The 20,360-nt window shown below is 43.1% G+C and overlaps 1 protein-coding gene across 1 annotated transcript in view; it reads left to right on the forward strand.

The window, feature by feature from the left end:
- Window positions 1-20,360, forward strand: part of LOC132816368 (collagen alpha-1(IV) chain-like) — a 222,719-nt gene that overhangs the window by 184,136 nt on the left and 18,223 nt on the right. Inside the window, exons 40-47 of the mRNA XM_060825835.1 lie at window positions 2,617-2,715; window positions 4,388-4,438; window positions 10,248-10,433; window positions 12,306-12,439; window positions 13,950-14,022; window positions 18,607-18,678; window positions 18,818-18,946; window positions 19,304-19,402. Coding sequence (XP_060681818.1) covers window positions 2,617-2,715; window positions 4,388-4,438; window positions 10,248-10,433; window positions 12,306-12,439; window positions 13,950-14,022; window positions 18,607-18,678; window positions 18,818-18,946; window positions 19,304-19,402 — 843 coding nt within the window. The remainder of the gene's footprint in view (window positions 1-2,616; window positions 2,716-4,387; window positions 4,439-10,247; window positions 10,434-12,305; window positions 12,440-13,949; window positions 14,023-18,606; window positions 18,679-18,817; window positions 18,947-19,303; window positions 19,403-20,360) is intronic.

Genomic DNA, 20,360 nt, shown 5'->3' on the forward strand with positions numbered 1-20,360 from the left:
ACCTATCCCTTTATCCCTCATTCCCTCAACTGTCTATTAAAGTTTCCCAATTGAAGCCAAGGTTGACACTGTATCTTTTTTAATCCCTATTGAATTCCATCACCATCTTTTGTGAGAAAGGTTTTCCAGATGCATGTCCTTATACCTGTATCCCCTCAGTTCAGACTCCTTCCCTGCTCCACATTTTTAGCACGACTACACTCCCTTCCAACCTCTTCCATCCGGCAGAAAATGCAAAAGCTTGAACACGTACCAACAGGATCAAGAACAGTTTCTTCCCCTCTGTCATTAGACTGCTAAAGGGACCTCTCAAATTTCAAAGCTAATGTTGATCTTGCTTTTCTCCGAAAAGACCACTCCCTCCGTGACTCCCTCGTCATGTCCACACCGCCCACCAACCCAACCTCCACTCCCGGCACCTTTCCCTGCAACTGCAAGAAATGCAAAACTTGCACCCACACACCTCCCCCCTCACTTCCCTCCAAGACCCCAAGGGATCCTTCCATATCCGCCACAAATTCACCTGCACCTCCACACACATCATTTATTTCATCCGCTGCACCCGATGTGGCCTCCTCTATATTGGGGAGACAGGCCGCCTACTTGCGGAACATTTCAGAGAACACCTCTGAGACACCCGGACCAACCAACCCAACCACCCCGTCGCTCAACACTTCAAATCCCCCTCCCACTGCACCAAGGACATGCAGGTCCTTGGACTCCTCCATTGCTAGACCATAGCAACATGACGGTTGGAGGAAGAGCGCCTCATCCTCCACCTAGGAATCCTCCAACCACAAGGGATGAACTCAGATTTCTCCAATTTCCTCATTTCCCCTCCCCCCACCTTGTCTCAGTCCCAACCCTCGAACTCAGCACCGCCCTCCTAACCTGCAATCTTCTTCCTGACCTCTCCGCCCCACTTCAGCCTATCACCTTCACCTTGACCTCCTTCCACCTATTGCATTTCCAACGCCCCTCCCCCAAGTCCCTCCTCCCTACCTTTTATCTTAGCCTGCTGGACACACTTTCCTCATTCCTGAAGAAGGGCTTATGCCTGAAACGTCGATTCTCCTGTTCCTCGGATGCTGCCTGACCTGCTGCGCTTTTCCAGCAACACATTTTCAGCTCTGATCTCCAGCATCTGCAGTCCTCACTTTCTCCTTGCTTTTTATGCACCTTCTTTGCAGCTGTAACTTTGTATCCCTCGCTCTGTTCTATCACCCTATGATCTTTGTATGTTATCTGCCTGTCCTGCATGCAAAACAAAACCGTTCACTGTACAAGTGACAATAATAGTTCAAATAAAATCTCAACATCAAAAAAAGTAATCCATCTTATCTTCCTTCAGATCCCAGCTGAAGCTAAATTTCCCACTGTCAATGAGGCATCCAAATGTATCAGGCCTACTAATGAGGCTACCAGCCAACTATCTGAATTCCATTCTCAGGGAAATGTTTTGCCAATTGCTTGCTGCCTCTTCTTCCTTGTTATTGATATCACATTTCACAAATTCCCAAGATCCAATCTGAATTTCTTCAAGGTTTATCTTGTAAAGTGATTTATTAAAACACAAACAATTATCATGTTATTTAAAAAAATTATTAAGTTTGATTCACCAACCTTGTGCACAAGAGATAAAAACGTTTTTTTTAAATTGTTAGTCAATCTTTCAATAATCTCATTGAATGCTGGAACAAAGTTGAGGGGTTGAATGGCTTCCTCCTGTTTGCATCTTTCTCAAATATTCTTGGAAAATAATATTCCTAACCATACAAAAGAAACAAAGATGACGGAGTCCATGTTTATCATAGTAAAAGCTCTACCCTTATCATTGTTATAGTGATTGAAACTAGGGCCTGGTGGACGGTATTGACTATGAGATCCCTGATTGGGTTTCTTAAGCCAGGCAATCAGGGAGCCCTGGCTGACAGATATAAACAGGAGATTCAGAAGGTCTCCTCAGTCAAAGGACCAGCATGGAACTGCCTGGTCACAGCCTCTATACAGTGCACATGTAAATACAGAGTGACGTGGTGATGGGGTACTGTCCTCTGTGCAGTTATTTCAATACTATAATTCTCTAACTCACCCTTTCACTCCTAAAAGCCTCCTCATCAATGCATCTCTAAGTTAGTATTTAATAACATGAGAATATCACACAACCTCTGGGCCAAAGTGGCAGAAAAGCAAAATAATAAAGGAATACACCCATTTCTGATCGTTCTCCAAGGATCCCGATTGTTTTGGATTTCCTACATTGAAATGTAAACTTTAGCATGGTGTCCATGACCTTATTGGATGCCTACCTGCAATCAGTCCAAGGGGTGTCCATCAGGAACATTGGGATGATCTTGATGTCCATCCCCCACATTGTTTTCAGAAGATCATTTGGTCTGAGAGAGGATCGGAGGGGCAAACATCAGGAATTTCAATTTTCAGACTTCTTGCACAGTTACATTTGCCCTTATTCTATTTAACAAATAACAACAATGACTGACATTCACGAAGGGAATGGAAAGCACTTTAGGAATGTTTAACAATATCTAAGCTTCTCTCTGAGTAACACTTTTCAGTTTCATGGCTCTTTTTAATATTTGTTTTATTTTGTGACAGGTCCTCCTGGTCCTCAAGGTCTCCCAGGACCGCAAGGAGAGAAAGGCTTAAGAGGTCTTGATGGAATCCCAGGAACAATTGGAGAAAAGGGCAATCAAGGTACGTATGTCTGGTGTGTAGGGGTGTATATTGAAGTTGCGAAGCCATTCTAGGGTCCTTTTCAAATTCTGAATAAAAGTTAACAATTCTAACAACTACTTTGAATGACTTTTGTTATGTGTTGCTTTTGGAGACCCTGAGAATGCAGTATCATGGAATCCCTACAGTGTGGAAGCCCATCGAGTCTGCACCAACCCTCTGAAGGGCATCCCACCCAGACTCACCCCCTTACCCTAGACCTGCATTTACCCATGTGTAACCCACCCAGCCTGCACATCCCTGGACACCACGGGCAACTTGGCATGGCCAATCCACCTAACCTGCAGACCCACGCAGACATGAGGAGAATGTGCAAACTCAACACAGATATTTACCCAAGGGTGAAATTGAACCAAGGTCCCTGGTGCTGTGAGGCAGCAGTGCTAACCACTGAGCCACCGTGCCGCCCCATTCCCTCCATTGATCACCGAACACACTCAAAACCGTCCATCAACATATGTTCCAACTGAGACAATGACCACGTCATTAAAGAGGAATTTACAGACAGATTAGGCTCACAGTATTGACCTCTGTCACTACGTGCCCCACACACCAGTCCCCATCCTTCCACAGATGCTCAGGAGTTCCGGACACCTGGAGGATGAGTCACCATAAGTCGGGACACTATCAGAATCAAGTGAAGTTCCATGTAGCTTGCTGTAACTTCAAAACCAGAGCTTTGCGAGAGACTAGTGAAAGCGTTGGTGGAGAATGAGGAAATGTGAAGGACCAGCCAATGCAGTAATGGAACAGAATTATATATGAACATAGGGACCTAGAGGGCAGAAATGGGCTGGAATACTGTGACATTTCCCTTCACCCTTGCTTCTCACAGTCAGAAGAAGGGGTAAAAAGACCAGGTTAGCTTCTTTTAGATGTGTTGTGGGGAATAGAACATTCTCTCTTCATTCTCATTCAGCCTTATCATGGCTGAAGCCATGACCCAGTGGCCAGTGGTGATTCCTGCCTAACTCACGACAGACATGTGGTGTGAAAAATAACCCCACGAGAGGGGGGCCAGGCTATTTGTTTTTGACAGTCACTGAGCTCAAAGGTTTGGTCTATGCACATGAACTGATGAGAAGAGAGATTGTGACTTCGGGGAACTTTAAACCCCAGCCAGGCTCACCTACTGGGCACTGGGGTTGAGTGAGAGATTGCACTGGGATATGGTATGAAAGCAAGGCCAACGCGGTATATGGTGCAACAGCCAAGAAGCTGTCTTTTAGCACCCATGACTTTAGGGAAAAATCTCCCCTTGAGATGAAACTCCTTACTGTTGACTGGTGAGAGAGATAGTACAGGAACTGAAACTGAAATGCCTGAACCTAGTTTCTACTGAGCCTTGGCCCATGATGCTCAACTCCCTCCTCAGCCAAGGGTGGATCTCTCAATGGGAGGCACAACTGAGGCTCAGGGGATGAGCCCCAGAGGAAGTGGGACCAAAGCCCGACAATGCTTCAGTTCTTTAACTTCTTCCTGAGAGTTTCACCGTAGCAGTGGGCATATTTCTCCATGCTGGATGCAATACTGGATTCTCAGTGAATTTTCTGTATAGCAGAAACATTGGAGGTTGCTCTCATTTATATTGTTGTATCCACCATTGTTTCTGTCCTTTTTGTAAATTGTCTAGGCATCCCAGGAAGAGATATCCCAGGGACTCCAGGACTACCAGGACTGAAAGGTAAAGTTACATCTCCTTAAAAAGTGGCTTCACTTCCACTCTTCTACATCGCTGCCCTCCTTTGGGACAATCCTTATTTCCTACCATTGTTATTTACATACGGTTGCCACATTGACATTTAAGGGTTTAATTCTCTCTTTTAATGTGCCATTTAACACCTTACTTTTCCACCCAGAATATTTTTGCCCATATGCTTGAATCAAGGAATCACTAAATTCGATTCCCATTGTTACAAAGAACTAAAGCTATCCCACTATAGCAACTATCCTTCAAGAGCATCTTCCAAACCTCCAATATCTGTCACCCAGGGCATTTAATATTGAGAACTCCCAGGTCAGCTTCATCCCACAGATCAGTCAAGCAACAGTCTGACATAGTCACACTTATAAAATTGTAACCTCCAATGATGCCAACACCAATAACACGGTCCCTGTCTCATTGGCAGGACTGACCCGCCAAAGTTGGCAACACTGTGCTGCCCTGGGAGCACTTGACATTGGCTCCAGACCCCTGTGGAATCTCATGACAACAGACCAAACATGGGCAAGGAAATCTCCTGCTCATTATGACCGATTGCCCTCTCGTCAGCTGCCAACTCTGTGTTGCCTTCCTAGGGGAAAGAACTTGCCTTCTCTCCAAGTGAGGCTTCAGGAGAATCTCGAGGCAGGGGTAATTAAAGCATGGCATTGCTTTCCGCCCAGTCCCTGACATCTCCAGGGGTGGGTGGGGGGGGGATGAGCACCATAGGTTATAACCTGTACAGTCTCAAAGGCTACAGCACTTCCTGCTCAATAAATTTACCACTTCACCCAAATGTGTACATAATGAAATGGGGAGAATATAATCATGTGGAAGAAACTGACCTGCTCCTAAGCAGAACATGGAACAGTACAGGACAGGAATGGGCCTTTCTGCTAACCATGTCCTACCAAACATGACGCCAAATCAAACTCAACCTTTCCGCCTGGTCCACATCCCTCCAATTCCTTGCAGAAGTTCGTCCAGCTTTTAAGCCCTCCTCGACACTTAGACTGAAAGAAGAACACTCCACCCAGCACTCACACTGAAGGCAGTGCAGAAACTTGTAGTCTTTCCATAATTAGTTATTGTGCTTCCATAACTGCCCTTGAGAAGATGGTGGTGAACTGCCCTCTTAAACCGCCATGATGTGGAGGAGCCAGTGTTGGACTGCGGTGGACAAAGTTAAAAAGCACACAACAACAGGTTTATTTGGAAGCACTAACTTTCGGAGCGCTGCTCCTTCAACAGGTGGTCGTGGAATATAAGATCATAAGGCACAGAATTTATAGCAAAAGATCACAGAGCATGCAACTGGAATAATATATTGAACAAACCTGGATTGTTAAATCTTTCATCTTTTAGAATGGGTTGAAGGTCTCAGTTCATTAATATGTAAATCCCAGAACTTCTTTTAAGTCACATTCTCAAGATAACTTAAGGTTTTATAATAAAAGGTGACACCTCAGCTCAGACAATGCATTAAAGCTATGAGGTTAGAATCTGTCTGCATCCCAATCTTGAGTCAGATGGGCTCTGTTTCCAAAGTGGAATTTACAAAATATTACATGGATTGATTGCCTGCATTGACTAGGCGAAAGTGAGGACTGTAGATGCTGGAGATCAGAGTCAAGATTAGAGTGGTGCTGGAAAAGCACAGCAGGTCAGGCAGCATTTGAGGAGCAGGAAAATTGAAGCCCTTCATTAGGAATGAGGGCAAAAGCCCTTCATCAGGAATGAGCCCTTCCTGATGAAGGGCTTTTGCCCGAAACATCCATTTTCCTGCTCCTCAGATGCTGTCTGATCTGCTGTGCTTTTCGAGCACCACTCTAAGCTTGACTGCCTGCAGGTTGTGCATTTTTGAGCAGTACAATTCTGCAAATACAAATACACCCCATAGACTTAAATGTGTGTATGCGTGCATGAGAGAGCGAATGAGTGATTGTGTGCATGTGATTGTGAGTGCACATGAGAGATGTGAGAGCTTGGTGAAGCGTGTGTGCGTGTGATGGATTATAAGCCTGTGAAACGGTGCATACGTGGGTGTCAGTGTGGGAGGCATATATGTGTGTGTGTGACAGAGAGCATATGTATGAGAGAGGTCTGCATGAGTGCGTGAGTATGTAAGAGTATATGTGCATGTGTGCTTGGATGTATGAGTATATAGTGCAATGGGGTCACCTGTAGTGTGACATGAACTCAAGGTTCTGGTTGAGGCCATCCTCATGGGTACCGAACTTGGTTATCAGCCTCTGCTCAGCCACTTTGCATTGTTGCCTGTCCTGAAGCCCAAGTCAGGATGGTGTGTGAATTGATTGCAGTCAATTGGTAACAAACAAAGTCAATCCATTGAGGAGTTTGTCTTTTGACGAGAGATTGAGCAGTTTTGGCCTATTCTCTTTAGAGCTTAGTGGGAGGACAGGAGATCTAATTCAGATATAGAAGATGCTAAAGGGGATTGACAAAGTAAAGGTATATAGGATGTTTCCTCATTTACGGCAATATAGAACAAGAGGTCATTGTTTTAGGGTAAGGGATAGCAGATTTAAAACAGATGAGAAATTACTTCTCTCAACAAGTTATGAATCTGCACAATTCACGCTCTCCAGACTGCATTGGATACCTGGAAACTGAGTACATTTAAGGAGGAGATTGACAGATTTATAATTAGTGAGTAAAAAGTGAGGTCTGCAGATGCTGGAGATCAGAGCTGAAAATGTGTTGCTGGTTAAAGCACAGCAGGTCAGGCAGCATCCAAGGAACAGGAAATTCGATGTTTCGGGCCAGAGCCCTCTGGCCCGAAACGTAGAATTTCCTGTTCCTTGGATGCTGCCTGACCTGCTGTTCTTTAACCAGCAACACATTTTCAGATTTATAATTAGTACTAGGTTGAAGGGTTATGGGGAGCAGGCAGGATAATGGGGTTGAGGGTGAGATGAGATCAGTCACGATGGTATGAAATGGCGGAACAGGATTGGGGTGCTGAATTGCCTGCTCCTGCTCCTTGTCCACTTGCTCTTACTCAGTAATCAGATCTATCGAGACACTGTTCTACTACAAACAACTCATCAATTCTGTTTGGAAAGAGTCTCTTAATCTACAGCAAACAGAGCTCAAAAGTGAAAGCAACAGCATCTCATGACAAAAGCAATGTTAGTTCTCCAGCAAATTATAGTCCCATTGTTTATGTACGGGGTGTCCTACTTGGATACATCTCCTTGCTTTTGAGAAGAATGGGGCCCCTAGATGCAGATGGAATTCCCCATTGTACGGTTTTGCAACTCTGGGATTAAACATGACTTGGCATACCAACAACAATCTGTACAGGGATTGGTGATTTCTCTCGGTGCAGAGAAGGCAGTTGACTGAGTTGAATGGCTGTACCTTTTCTATAGTCTGGAGTGGTTTGGCTTGGGCGAATTCTTTATAAGATGGGGGGGGGTAAAGGTTCTCGACAGTGACCCTCTCGCTGTGGTCATTACCAATAGGGTGTGATCCAGCAGTTTTAGTAGCCAGCAGGGCTGTCCCCTTTCACCATTGCTGTTTACGTTGGTGACTGAACCATTGGCGGAGGTCATCCGTGGGGATCCTGATATATCAGCTCCAGAAATGGGGTCAAAATTACATAAGATTTCGTTGTACGCAGGCAGTGTCCTAATTTGTTTGGTCAAATCCAGCAGTTTCAGTGCCTCGCCTGATACAGTCCATCAGTGCATTTGGCGCCTTTTCAGGGAACAAGATTAATCTTTCAAAATCAGAAGCTATGCCTATGGGTGGTCTTACAAAGGTGCTAGGTCTTGACGGTGAGTATTGATTCCCATTTAAGTGGTCACGGGTGGTTTTGTGTATTTGGGTATATTTATTACTCCAGTTCTGGATCAGCTGTTCAAAGCAAAATCAAACAAGTTCTTCAAAAACAGGAGGCGCTTCCAGTCCCGTGGTTGGCTCGGATAAAGCTTATTAAGATGAATATTCTCCCCTGTTTGTTATACCCTATACGGATGCTCCCCCTGATTTTTGATAAGCAAACTCTCAGGAGACTGAATGGCTGGTTCGGCTCCTTTATTTGGCATCATAAGCGGCCCCTCATTAAATTAGCTAAACTGCAATTGTCTCACAGGCTGGGGGGAGTGGGTCTCCTGAACATTAAAAGCTACCAACTAAGTTCACTTTTATCCTACATGAGTGATTGGGCTTGTGGGGACCCTCTTTCAATATGGTTAGATATTGAAACCTCCCAGCTGAAAATGTGTTGCTGGTTAAAGCACAGCAGGTTAGGCAGCATCCAAGGAATAGGAAATTCGACGTTTCGGGCACAAGCCCTTCATCAGGAATAGGCTTCACCTATTGAAACCTCCCAGGCAAGGTACTCACTTACTAGCTTGGTGTTTTTGGACAAAATGAGGACAGTTACGGAATATTGCCATAACCCAATAGTCATCAAACTGTTAAAGCATGGAGGGCAATTCAACAGAGGGAAGACTGTATTGGCAAAACATTTCCTCTTACGCCTACAGTGGGTATACCGGGTTTTCAACTGGGGCTGATAGATTCAGGGTTCAAACATTGGCCTGCTTGGGGTGTGTCTTGTGTGGACGATTTATTTGAGGGAGACACAATGATGTCCTTTGATCAGTTAGCACAGAAATACGAGCTATTTAACAGGGACCTCTTTTTGACTACACTTTTGACTGATCCCTACAAATCCAACATAGAGGGAAGGGTGCTCAGTGCTAAGAGTACACTTTCTGTCAGCACTTTGTATCATCAATTGGGGGTTGCTCCCTCAGATGAGTTTGATCAACTCTGCAGGGTGTGGGAGAGAGAGTTGGCATTGAGGTCTCCTCGGGGCATGGGAAGATATTTGGAAGATTGTAAGAAAGATATCAATTTGTAATAGGACCCATGCTTTACAGGGTCTACTTGGGTCCGGACTGTTTGTCAAAATTTAAACCAGGGGTATCTTCAATACTTCCCAACTGCAAGGTTTGTCCAGACACTCTTACCCACTGTCTCTGGTTCTGTGGTAAGCTTCGAACATACTAGAGTGCAATGGAGAGGATTTTGGGTGTAAGGATGGAGAAGAACCTGATCTCTCTTCTTCTGGGCCTGCCCAGTGTGTTCCCTGCAGAGGTGCGTAAGAAAAAAACGTTTCAACACCCTCACTTTCTACGCACGAAAGAATTTTTGCTAGGTTAGGTATCCGAAACCTCCCCTCCTGCTCCTCCAACCCGGGCCTGTCGTGTTAGTGGAAGATTGTTATGGGGCACACTCCCCTTGGATTTTCTCACAAGTATGGTACACCACAAAACTGAGAATTTTTATAAGACATGGCAGCCCCTTTTGGAATACCTGGACACAGATTTATCTGCCACTTGAATGAGAGCTTTTATAAAAACTGTAACAATTGTAAGTCCAATATCCAGGGAGGAGGAACTGTGAACCTATGAGTGTCTCGTTTGGCTGAGTTGAGTTATTGCTATCTTGTACTTTGTTGTTAATTATTATTTATTTTGTTAACTAGATAGTTTTTTTTATTATATGTTTTTCGATGTACATTTATACATTTGTACATGAGGGAGGGTTAGGCTTTTTATTTACTTTTTCTGTGTTCATTCTTTGTCTTGTTTTGAATTGTAATGTTTTTTATTTGTTGTGATGTTTTTAAAAATCTATTTTTTCAATAAAAATATATTTTAAATAAAACATGACTTGGTTCTTTCTAAGTTTGATTACCTGTAGAACTGGGAATATGTAGTCTGCATTGCGGTAACAGTGTGTTCTTCCACAGGATCGAAAGGTGACTTGGGCTTACCAGGATTCCCAGGCTCACCTGGTGTTCCAGGTATTAAAGGCAACCGAGGATTCCCAGGCCTTAAAGGCCACCAGGGCATTCAAGGTCCACCTGGACCTGCCAGTCTGGCTCTGGAGGGGCCAAAAGGTGAAAAAGGAAATGTTGGTGAACAAGGCCTTCCAGGTAAGTTGCCTAATGTTAAGGCATTGCCTGTGGTAACAAATTGTTAGAAGTACATTAACCTCCTGCTCCTCGTGGAAAATCGTGACCCACAACAGGCCATTCAGCCCATCCTGGCTCCTAGAGTTCTCCACTTCTCTGTTCCTTTCCTGAAACTCCATAACTATTTTCCTTTATTTATCCGAATCCCTTTTGGAGGTTATCATGGAATCTGCTTCCAGCTTCAGGGAGCTCATTCCAAATCATTACAACTCGCCGCATGACAAAAGCAGATTCCCTTTATCTCCGTTGCAGATTTCTTGACAATTAACTTGCACCACCATTCCCTGATTACTGACCCACCTGCTGCTGGAAACTGCTGCTTCTTAGTAGAAATAAAAGCAGTCTCATAATTGGAAGATAATCAAAACTATACTGGAATTATAATTATATATATAATTACATATTTAACATTTATGATTTTAGAGAATAAAGGCTTCACAATTTCTTGACATGCTTGGAAAAGATCTCATGACAATTTTTGAATAAGAGCAGGATGCTTTCCCCAATGTGCAGCATAATTTATGCAACATGTTAATTGGTCATGTCTTCTCATTATTGTCCAACTTGGTTATTTGTTTCTGAAACAGAATTGCATTTAATTAGCATCCTACATGACCCAAGTCTTCCTGAAGTACTCTGTCAGTTTCACCCCACTTAGCACCCTTGAACTGCAATGAGACAGTGGTCAGATGTCAATTAAGGGATTGTGATGTCAATTAAGGAATAAATATTTTTTCTAAAAAACCAAAAGAACTGGGGATGCTGGAAATCAGGACCAGAAACAGGAATTTGCTGGAAAAGTTCAGCAGTCTGGCAGCATCTGTGGAGAGAAAGCAGAGCTAATGTTGCGGGTCCAGTAACCCTTTTTCAGAACTGATGGTAGCTAGGAAAGGTAGAGAAAACCAGAAAATATTTTTCTAGCCCACTTTAGACAATGCTTCCTTCATATCTCTGTAATTGTCCTAATTTGTGTTGAGGAGACCTGACTTGCTCTCCCTCAAGTGGAAGTTGTAATTCTATTATTTTGTGTTTGTTAACCTCCCTCACCCAAGAGGACCCTTAACTACAAGGTCTCTTATTAACCTTACCTCACTACACATTACTGTGTCTAAAGTAATATCTGCTCAGGGACAAGAAATAATTCATGGTGTACTGTAGAAATCTGTTTTCCATGTTACCCTTGCCAATTGGATTGTCCAGTAATTATGCAGATAATAGTCTCTATTATTTGTAAATTTTATTCTTTGCCTGACAGTGAGGCAATTCTTCGGTGGCCTGTAGACAACTCCCACCATTACTTCTTCCCCTTGCTATTACATTCTTCCACCAAAACTGAATGCATAAAAAGGGAACTTCAGAAAACAGATTGTCTCACATGCAGCTCTCCAATCCAGGAGGAAAGAACACCAACAGACAATTCTGAGAAAGGGAGAGGTTGACTGCCTTCCAACCCTGCTGTGACCCCTATTCAAAGCTAACTCTAAAATCTCTGGTTTAGTGGGTGGGAGTTTGACCACACCCATCCAGTCTGCTACTATTGTTGCAACTTTTAAAAATAAACCCCAAGGTTCACAAATTGTTTACCTTCTCATTGACTACTCAGCACCTGTATCCCAATCTCTCTCTCAAAGAAATTAAGGCAAACACCCACCTCTTAAAGCCACAGCATCCTTATAAAGAGTTGTTGCTGAATATTCGTTTGCAGTCATAAAGGTATAATGCAGCTTTTCAGTTGCAGAGCTACTGAGCTCTGAGCGTGTGGTGTTTGGGATTTGCTTGGAAGGTAATTAGTAAGTATTAACGTTTGCGCTGTTTACACCTTCCGTTTTACAGGAGCACCAGGAATTCCCGGAGGTCCTGGATCTCCAGGATTCAAAGGAGCCAAAGGAGACAAAGGAGACACAGGTGCCCCAGGACTCCCGGGCTTTCCAGGACCCAAGGGAGAACAGGGAATCCAGGGATCTCCTGTAAGTTAGATCACTTACTGAGTAAGTTAAACTATTCACTGCTCTTCCTTGTTACATTCTAGAGGAAGGTGGGTAAACTAATTAAGGAAGTCGAAGAATATGCTAATAGGATAGGGTGAAGACAAATGGGAGGAAACCTGTGTGGAGCAGCAACATCAGGATGGGCCAGTTGGGTGGAATGGCTTGTTTCTGTGTTGTAAACTGAATGTGATTTTATCCATTAATGTAATCGATTGCTGTGAACTCTATAGCCACATTCCAAATGTTCCACATTGTCAGGTAGATGCAGATGGCATCTAGCGTTCAGTGCAGAGACCTGGCCAGCTATGTCCTATGCACAAAACACAGGAGAAATCCAATCCAGCCAGTTACCAAATCATCAACCTCCTCTTCAGCATTAGCAAAGTGATTTGAGAATTTGTTTTATAGTGCTATCAAGTGTCACTTACTCAGCAATAATCTGCTCACTCATGCACAGTGTGGATTCTACCAGGGCCACTCAGTTCTTGAGGAGAAAGTGAGGTCTGCAGATGCTGGAGATCAGAGCTGAAAATGTGTTGCTGGAAAAGCGCAGCAGGTCAGGCAGCATCCAAGGAACAGGAGATTCGACGTTTCGGGCATAAGCCCTTCATCATTCATTCCTGATGAAGGGCTTATGCCCGAAATGTCGAATCTCCTGTTCCTTGGATGCTGCCTGACCCACTCAGTTCCTGACCTCATTACAGCCTTAATATTCAAGAATATACAATATTCAATAACTTGCTTATTCACAAATTTATTATACAGTGATTTCTTGCAACAGAACATTGCTGCAAGAGTTCTGCAGTGTAGTGATCTAGGTCTAACCATTCATCAGTGGCCTTTCCTCTATCACAAAGTCAGAAGTGAGGATGTTTGCTGATGATCGTACAATGTTCAGCACCATTCTCAACTCTGCAAATACAGCAGCAGTCTGAGTGCAGCTTTAGCAAGATCTGGGTGACATGCAGCCTGCTAAGAGACAAATGACATTTGTGCCACACAGATGCCACTCTCCAACGAGATTGAGCCTAACTATCTCCCCTCGTTTTTAATTGCACTCTGACGGCTGAATACCCCAAATGTGGTAATTACCATTGACCAGAAACTGAGCATGGCCAACGTATAAATATCGTGTCTACAGGAACGGGTCAGAGGCTGGAACCTCTGCAGTTGGGAACTTCCCTCCAGACTCCTCAAAGCCAGTTCACTGTCTCCAAGGCACAAGGAATGAAATGGAATTTGATGGAATTCTCCCCACTTTTCTCAATGAGTACAACTTAAACTCTGATAAGTGTGATACCATAGATGGAGTGGATCAGTCAGGATATATTTTACTCGAGGGACAAGATCAAGGAGCTGAAAATTCTACAATATAGGAATTTTAAACTAAAGATGTTGACCAAAGTAGTGACTTACGATTAAATGTTGTAAAGCAGGTGTTGATTAGTTTTATTCTAAATGTTTAAAGCTGGATTATCTTTCCCCACAGGGCGTTGCTGGTTACCAAGGTGTTCCAGGACAGAAGGGTGAATCAGGACCTCATGGAGTTCCAGGCTTTATTGGTTTGTTAATAACTCATTGAAATATGGAAGCACTAATCTAGTGTCATTAAAGTGTATGTGATTACAACGCGTAGAGTTGGATTCTATGAGTAAAACAGGTTAACCTGTACACCATTGATCTTGTAAATATGGGGCTAGGAGGAACATAAAAAGGAAAGAACTTACATTTCTATAGCACCTTTTATCTTTCGAGTGTACCCAGGTAACTTAACAGAAGCACACTCTTTGAAGTATATTAATAGAAACACATCAGGTAATTCACACACAGGAAGCTGCCATAAACAATGAGATTCTGAACAGATAATCAGTTTTCATGGCATCAATTGAGACCTTGGTTTAATGTCTCAGCTACATGATAGCACTCCTGACTCTGCTGTGCTCCCTTTGTGCTGACCCTGCCACAGTACACCATATATTCAGCGCTGATCCTGTGACAGTACAATGCTGTCTCAGTGCAAAAGTGTAGCACTCCATCAGTACTGACCCATTGACAGTGCAGGGCTGCCTCAGTACTGCCCTTCCATCAATACAACAATTCCTCAGCACTGACGCTTTGATATTGCAGCACTCCCTCAGTATCGATCCTCTAACAATGCAGCACTACCTCCATACTGTGCCCCTGACATTGCAGTGTTCTCTCAGTATTGACCCATCCCACAGTGCAGTGCTCCCTCAGTACTGACCCTCAATTGAGTGGGATTGTCAGCTGGATGTTTTTGTTCTCATATCTCTGGAACCGGACCTGTATTCCTATTCCTTATGAAGGCTTTTGTCGATTTTCCTGCTCCTCGGATGCTGCCTGACCTGCTGTGCTTTTCCAGCACCACTCTAATCTAGACTCTGGTTTACAGCATCTGCAGTCCTTGTTTTTACCCTGTATTCATAACCTTCAGAATCAGAGGCAATTGCAGTGTCCGCTGAACCATGGCCAATGCTATCCTCAATATTAGCAGTTTTTGAATGCTCATCCAGAGTTTGTGCTTCCAGTTTGAGGAACTATATGCAAAGAGCACAGACTGTCATTCCCCTCTCAGCTCTAGAATTGAGGCTTACCGGGTTTGAAGTTCTGAATGGCCAGTATTGGTTTCATTGGCTGCATGCCTGACTGCCAGTACATTATTCATGGAATCACCACATTCTGAATTATGGTGTGATCATCAGTAGGTCCTACAGGATTGACCTCTGACCTTCCACCCCATAACATCAAATCCCAGCCATTGAACCAAGCCCCAGAGAAATAGGAGCAAAAATAGCTGATAGAGACCCTGCCATTTTTTTACATCATAACCATTCATCAAACTCTTTCTATTTAATTGAAGTCCCTCATCACTGGTATTACCTTGACCCGTCTCTTCTGCAGCCTCTCTTACACCTTAATACCCTACCCATAACCCTTCATTGCATCAAATTCTTGGCTCTTTCTAATGCGTCTGATATCTCATTATTCCTGATTGTTTGAGACACTGCAGTAGAAGATTCTCTGCAGAACCTTGCAGGAGGATTATTTAGTCTGCATAGGAACTGGTTGATCTCCCACAACTCTGAACTTCCTCCCCTGAACTCCCACAGCTGCTGTGTTACAACACATCACTGAAAAATGAATCCAATATTTCAAAGTGTTTAGAAGGAAACCTTCATTAATTCATTTTGATTTGTGCACCCACAAGCATAATAGCAAAGTTTTTAATACTTGAACACAAACTGGCATATTGAATATTATTAGATTAGATTAGATTACTTACAGTGTGGAAATGTGGAGTGTTCATGAAGAATGCAATTTGACATTGAAATGAGACAATTTTCATTCGGCATAGTTATGTAAGTAGTATTGTCTGACTGATTTAATTGAGTATTGAGTTTAATTTTACTCAGGTAACACTCTCCAAACATGCGTCTTGTCTGACTCTGGTATAGACTAATGGACCCACAATAAGTCCTCGTGATAACTAGTCCTGATAACCTTTCATCCCATTACTTATCACGAACCTTTCTACCGCTAATTTAAATATATTTAAGATTCTGCATCCACCACCTTGAGCATAAGAACATACTAATTAGGAGCAGGATATGCCCCTCAGTCTTCAAGCCTGCTCCATTGCTTAATAAGATCATGGCTAATCTGACTATCCACAGTCTAACCTACTCCTGATAACCTTTCATCCCATTAGTTATCACAAATCTTTCCTTCTGCTACCTTAAATATATTCTAAGACTCTGCATCCACCACCTTTTAAGGAAAAGTGTTCTTAAAAGACTCTTAACCCTCTGTCAAAGAAAGTTATTCTCATCTCTGTCTTCAATGGGGAACATGTTATTCATCTTTCCATGTTCTCCCACAAGTGAAACATTCTTTCCACATCCACCCTGTCAAGACTCCTATTGTTCCAATTAAAACCCCTCTTATCCGTCTAAATTCCAGCAGATATATGTATACCTTGCCAACCTTTCCTCATAGATAACCCACATTTTTCCAAGTAATAGTTTACCAGATTTTCTCTTCCAATACATTTAGATTTTTCCTTGAATACAGAGACCAGTACTGTGCACAGTAAACTAGATGCAGTCTCACCAATGCCCTATATAACTGTAGCAATACTTCCCTTTTTCTGTATTCAACTTGTCTCGTAATAAACAGTAATTTCAATTGACTTTCCCAATTACTTATTGTATTTGCATTCCAAACTATGATCCCTCTGCATCTCAGTGTACTGCACTGTCTCACCATTTAAATAATATGCTTCTTTTTAATTCTTCATGCCGATATAATTTTGCATTTCCCCATATTATAGTCCATTTGCCAGATACTTGTCCACTCACCTAGTCACAGAATCATAGAGCTGTGCATCACAAAACAGGCTCTTCAGTCCAACTTGTCCATGCTGACCAGATATCCTACATGAATCTAATCCCATTTGCCAGCATTTGGCCCATATCCCTCTAAACCCTCTGTTCATATACTCATCCAGATGTCTTTTAAATGTTATTGTACCAGCCTCCACCACCTCATCTGGCAGCTCACTTGATACACACAACACTGACTGCATGAAAACCTGCCCCTTAGGTCCATTCTAAGTCTTTCCCCCCTCATCTTAAACCCAAGCCCTCTAATTTTAGATTCCCTTACGCTTGGTAAAAGACCCTATCTCTGCCCCTCATGATTTTACAAACCTCTATAAGCTCATCCCTCTGCCTCTGACACTCCAAGGAAAACAGTCCCAGCCAATTCAGCCTCTCCCTATAGTTCATACCATCCAACTCCCAACAAAATCCTTGTAAATCTTTTCTGAATGCTTTCAAGTTTCACAACATCTTTCCTATAGTAGGGAGACTAGAATTGAATGCAGTATTCCAAAAGTGGCATCAACGATTTCCTGCACATTCCTATCAATATCTGTGTGTCACCTCTGCTTACAGTTTACTTTCTGATCAATCTTTATGTCACTGGGCAAATTTGGCAACCATACCTTTTTGTACTCTTCACCCAAGTCATTCATACAAATGTTTAGAAATTGTGACCCCAGGACTGATCCTTGTGACATTGCATCTTGCCATCCAGAAAATTATCCATTTATTCCTACCCTCTGCTTACTGTCAGCTAGCCAGTCTTCTATCCTTGCTAATATATTGCCTCCTACATCATCAACTATTACTTTAAACATTAAACTTTGATGTGACACCTAATCAGATGCCTTCCGAAAATCTAAATGCAGTAAATCCACCAGATCCTGTAGCCTATGTTCTTTCTTCAAAGAATTGTAATACATTGGTTCAGCGTGATTTCCCTTTCACACAAATATGGTGACTCTAGCCAATTGCCTTGAATTTTTCGAAGTGTTCTGGTATAAAGTCTTTATGACATTTGTGACATTTTCCCTACAATTAATTTTAAGTTAACTAGCCTGTCGTTCCTTGCTTTCTCCCTCACTGTCTCTCTTCCTCCCCAGCCCCTTTCAGGTAAATGCATCCTCCATAATCGCACTGCAGTTGTATCATGCGACTATCAGAATGGTGGAGACTGAACTAGATGGCATCTTGTCTTTTCTTGTCCATTCCTTTCTAGACTCCAAATGTCCTGATTGGAAATCTGTGAAAATCCATGATTCCCATCCTCCTTCTCTGACATCAGGATCGGTTTTAGTTTCCATTCTCTATTCATTGTTCCAATGTAGGATCCGAGTATAGGTCAAAGAGGGCTGTTACACCCAGTTAACGTCAACCACCTCTCATTTTAGATCAGTAACGGATGATTAGCTCACAGTCAGAAATCGTGGATGAAGAATTGTGGTGGGAACCAAAAGACAATGACTTTGGTTTTCCAAGTGAGGAGCTGGACATATACGGGGGGGAAAGGAACAGGCCAAGAGTAGGTGCTTGGGGAAAACCAGTGGTAATGGTGTGAGATTGTGAAGGGAGGTCACGTGAGGAGATTCTCTGCTTTTTATTGGACTGATATAGCGAAGTGCATTGTAAACCGTTTACATCCGTGGAATCCGTTCTGTGTGTTTGATTTCTTTCAAAAATCTTGGGTAATTTCTTATTTGAAGCATGTTTCATGTAACATGATTTCCACAAATGTCCTTCTAGGAACCAAAGGTCTTCCAGGATCTCCCGGATTTCCAGGGCCACAGGGTGATAGAGGTGTGCCTGGACAACCAGGTAAATATCTTGCTCTGTTTCCATTTGATTCTCAGTCACCAGGCGGAGAATTGTGATATGTTCTGAATTTAGGTGTCGAATCTGCCTCAGGCCGTCTCAGGTCAGGTCTTTTCCTGACCATGTGATGCTTTGTTAACAGGTCCACCTGGTCCTGCCGGACCACAAGGACCCCTGCAGATTGTGAAGGGAGACGCTGGATTTCCTGGCCGTCCGGGAGAAGAAGGACCGAAGGGATACCCTGGGTTTCCGGGCATTAAGGGAGACATGGGTAAGAAAATATTCCTCATCATGGGATAAGGAAATCTGCAAAGAGTCATTTGCCCTTTGAGTGGGAACCCTCCCACTCAGTTCACTAGCTGGGCTGTGGACAACATGGGGTTGAATGTGAATGCAAGTGTGCTCCCAATGGGTGATTTTCCCTTCCCGGGGTCAAGTCAGAGATTATTCCCATTAGCAAATAGGAATGTTCAAACCAATCACTGGCCTTACCCTACCCTGTCTGCGGAAGTTCCTCGAAGTGCATAACTGTCTGAGTATTCTGCCCTTCTGTATATCTCACTTGGTCAAGGATCACTCCCAAGTTACGAGAATATCAATTCTTATTTATATCTGTTACCCATTGCAGGTCAGACTGGTCTAATCGGTACTCCTGGTGAACCAGGGTCTCCTGGATTTGAGGGAAGGCCTGGACTGAAAGGAGAAATTGGCCCATCTGGTCCAGCAGGTGAGTGGTGGCCAGTTGGCATATTGGTTCATAGGGGATTGTCCAGAAATGAAATTGGACACCTTTCTTTGTATGGTCAGCATGACTCTGGTCTCAGTTCAGGCTCTTGCACACTATAGTTTTTAAATGAATGACCGGAACTGCAGATCAAGATTGAGTGTCACGTTGAAGATAAATCACCACTGGTTACCTTTAATTCAGAAATCTCACAGACAATCAAGTACTGAAACAATAATTTCAACTTTATTGCATGTAGCAACCAAAATAAGACCCCTTAATTAAGCAAGTTAAGCCTGACAACCGAACTTGGCTATTACCCAATTTACAATAGAACCTGGCCAGGATTTCACCAACAGTGTCTGTCTCTGGAAGTGTCCAAGGTTTTATCCCTGTGCAGTGTTATTCTTTGAAATTCTGCTGCTGACCTGTTCTGGTGTTGGATTCATACTCAATTTTCTCTCTTTCAAGTCTGCAGTGTGACATTATTGATATTTTAATAGATTCTTTCATCTCCAACATTGATAACAATTCTGGAGTCCTCAAGTCTGCAGCTTGCCTTCTTATCAGAAGTAGCTCCCCGTTCCTTGTTACATTCAGAGTTAGCTCTCTGGTTAAAAACCTGCAATTAACCCTTTTACTTCAGAACATTCATTCTGCAGGCAGACTTAATTGCCCAATTGTCATGAGATAACAAGTTCTCAAGCAGTTGTTACCTTCCCTCCACCAGAAAACAGCTTGTTTCTGTTGTTTCTCCCCAGAGACAGTTAATTCACATGTAACTTTGAATTCTTTTGTAACAGTTTCTCCTTGTTGCTTTCATCTCAATAAACAGTTTAGTCGAGAGAGAGGTATTGTTCAGCAAGTTCAAAGCTGTGAAGTTTACCTGGTCACAGTAGGATGGTCCTAATCTAAGGACAGTCTGTACGGGTAGTTTACTCTTCTGTTCATGCCAGAGTCA

The sequence above is a fragment of the Hemiscyllium ocellatum genome, chromosome 6, assembly GCF_020745735.1.
Source record: "Hemiscyllium ocellatum isolate sHemOce1 chromosome 6, sHemOce1.pat.X.cur, whole genome shotgun sequence".
NCBI classification, from domain to species: domain Eukaryota; kingdom Metazoa; phylum Chordata; class Chondrichthyes; order Orectolobiformes; family Hemiscylliidae; genus Hemiscyllium; species Hemiscyllium ocellatum.